At 57.6% G+C, this 2,438-nt stretch overlaps 1 protein-coding gene across 2 annotated transcripts; it reads right to left on the minus strand.

Moving 5' to 3' along the window:
- Positions 1 to 342: 342 nt before the first annotated feature.
- On the minus strand, positions 343 to 2,438 carry IZUMO1R (IZUMO1 receptor, JUNO). Of its 2 annotated transcripts, none has more exons than XM_036321390.1 (4): positions 2,301 to 2,438; positions 1,341 to 1,529; positions 785 to 920; positions 343 to 611 (listed from the first exon to the last, which is right to left on the minus strand). In XM_036321390.1, exons 1-4 carry the CDS (start codon positions 2,436 to 2,438, stop codon positions 343 to 345), a joined length of 732 nt encoding a protein of 243 aa, XP_036177283.1. The 2 variants fall into 2 exon arrangements, with proteins under 2 accessions (XP_036177283.1, XP_036177274.1); XM_036321381.1 differs by having other exon boundaries at positions 785 to 925; positions 1,325 to 1,529.

Genomic DNA, 2,438 nt, shown 5'->3' on the forward strand with positions numbered 1-2,438 from the left:
CCCATTGTGGGAGGGAAGCCCAGGCTGTCACCACTGGCTCTGCCAGGGAAAGGGTGGTGTTCCCTGGATGTGAAGGGCCCACCACCAGCCTTAAGGCAGGATGGGGTGAGTGACCTTGTCAGTCCCCACCCCTGGCTGCCTTCTAGGCAGGGGAAGGCAGAGCAGAGCAGTGGAGGGGTCTAGAACTAACGTGCAAGGCTCAGGCACCGGCTCCTGCAGCCTCAGTGCCCCCCAGTCCCCTAACCTGTGCTGCTCTGTGTCAGGACAGGACTGAGGAAGGAGGCTGCCAGGGCCTGGCCTGGCCCATAGCCAAGGGAGTGTGGGAGGGAGACGTAGGGATTCTCAGGAAAGGAATAGCAGGAACAGAGAGAAGGCCATGAGAGTGTGGGAGAGTTCCCAGGATGGGGCAGGGCTAGCAAAGAACTGGGCCACGGCCATGTTGGGGTTGCACTGAGAGGGCTCGAACCACTTCTGCAGACACCGCCCACTGTTCCTACGCTCAGGGCTCGCCTTGAAGGAGTTGCCCCAAATCTTCTCACACAAGGCAGCCGGGGTGGGGAAGTAATAGGGGAAAGGACGGCAGCGGGCCCTTGCAGGACAGCGGCTCTTCCCTGTAGGGATTAAGGCAGAGACAGCTTACCTCCCACTGTTCCCAACCTCACATCCCCATCCTCGCCTTGGGGGAGCATAGAAGGCTGGCACCTGCCCCCCAGGTCAGGGGCCTACAGGGCCCTGCTCCCCCGCCCGCCCCTCCCCCTCCCAGGCTCTGTCAAGCACCACTCACCCCGACTCCAGTCCCAACCGCCGAGCCAGTTGGATTTGCAAGTGTAGGATGTGCGGCAGTCTGCCCACCACTGCACGCAGTCCTCCTGGCAGAGTGGTGCGTCCAAAATTCGCTCTTCCTGCTCACATGGGGCCACCTGGATGGGTAGCCAGAGACAAGAAATGATAGTTGAAATCTGAAGACTGTCAGTAGCTACAATGGTACTATTGTGCCAGGTGCTATCTGAACACGCGCTCCTGTGAAGCGTTTTACCGTTGAGAACAATGAGGCTAAGAGAGTAAACAGTTTGTCCCAGGCTGCACAGCTTCTGTTCCTACAGACAGAAGATGGGACTCAAATAGTCCCTCATCCTACTGTGCTCCTCTGACCCGTCTCCCGACAGGGCCATTCTCCCGAGGCCGCTTCCTTCCATCCCTTTCCCAACAGCGGCCTCCTACTCTGCTCTTGTCCACAGGGGACAGCATTTGCTGTTCCTGCTAGTGTCCTGGGACTCAGGCTCTCAGGAACAGGGCATTGCGCAGATGTGCCTCCCGCCTCCTCAGCCCAGTCTTCCCACCTGCTGGATCCAAGGCCCCAGGTTTGGGGAGCACTGGTGCAAGCACTTGGCCTGGATGAAGTGCTTCTGACAGTCGGGTATCATCAGTCCACAGTGAATCAGGCTGAAGTTGTAGAGCACAGCCTCATCCAGGTGGGCTTCCCAGCTTGTGTTGGTCGTGCAGCAGGCATTGCCCTTCCAGGGGCTGCACTGAAAGGGGAAGAAGCAGCAAAAGGAATTTCGGGGTGGTAGGGGGTAAAGGCAGGGGGTTGATGAGTATCTAGGGTAGAAAGGAAAATGTGTCCCCTAGAAGGGGACCTGGGCAGGTGCAATGCCTTTAGGCCAGCACCCTCTGTGTAGAAGGAATGCTAACAATCTGTCAATATTGACAGCCAAGGACACCTGCACACTGACCTCCCTGCCACTGGGAGGCTGCCCCAGTCCCCTAGAAGCATGACTTCCAGGGTCTCAGCTCCTGAGGGGCAGCAGAGGAACCCCATGAGACCTGTGGGAATGTGGGGTTGCACGAGTGGGAGGACATCATAACTGAAAAGGGCTCAGTGAATGCCATGTAGATGCCAGCTCTGCTCCTCCTCCCACATCCCTGTCAATTGCCTTTAGGAGCTTGGGGAGGAGTCACTTAAGTCAAATGTTTCCACGGGGCCTGTTGGTAGGAAGGCTAGAGAAGGAAGACCATGTTTGTTTGAATCTATGCTGAGCCAATGATGGCCTCTGGAATCCCCATCTGCCCCTGCTCCCCACGTGGCCGGGCAGCTCAGAGACAGGAACTTTCAATCACTCAGCAATTATGGTCTCAAAAGGCCATAGTGTCCCTCCAGGGGGCTTTGCCCAAATTCCAACCTAAGGAACCAAACAAGTTAGGTTCAATGGGGGTTCAGAAACCACCTTGGCATTTGTGCCCCTTCCCTGATCGGCAGAAGCAGCCCGCCCTGACCCCTGGACCAGGTCTGGCCTCTGTACCTCATCGTAGAGCTGGTCCTCTGGCCCAGGTTCCGGCTTGTGGTGCTTGGTCTTCATGCAGACATTGAGCCGCTTGTCCCCAGCCCAGATGGGCGTGACTATCCACAGCCCTAACAAGAGCTGCCACCACCACTCCAT

This window comes from Myotis myotis, unplaced genomic scaffold (assembly GCF_014108235.1).
Source record: "Myotis myotis isolate mMyoMyo1 unplaced genomic scaffold, mMyoMyo1.p scaffold_m19_p_10, whole genome shotgun sequence".
Classification (NCBI taxonomy): Eukaryota; Metazoa; Chordata; class Mammalia; order Chiroptera; family Vespertilionidae; genus Myotis; species Myotis myotis.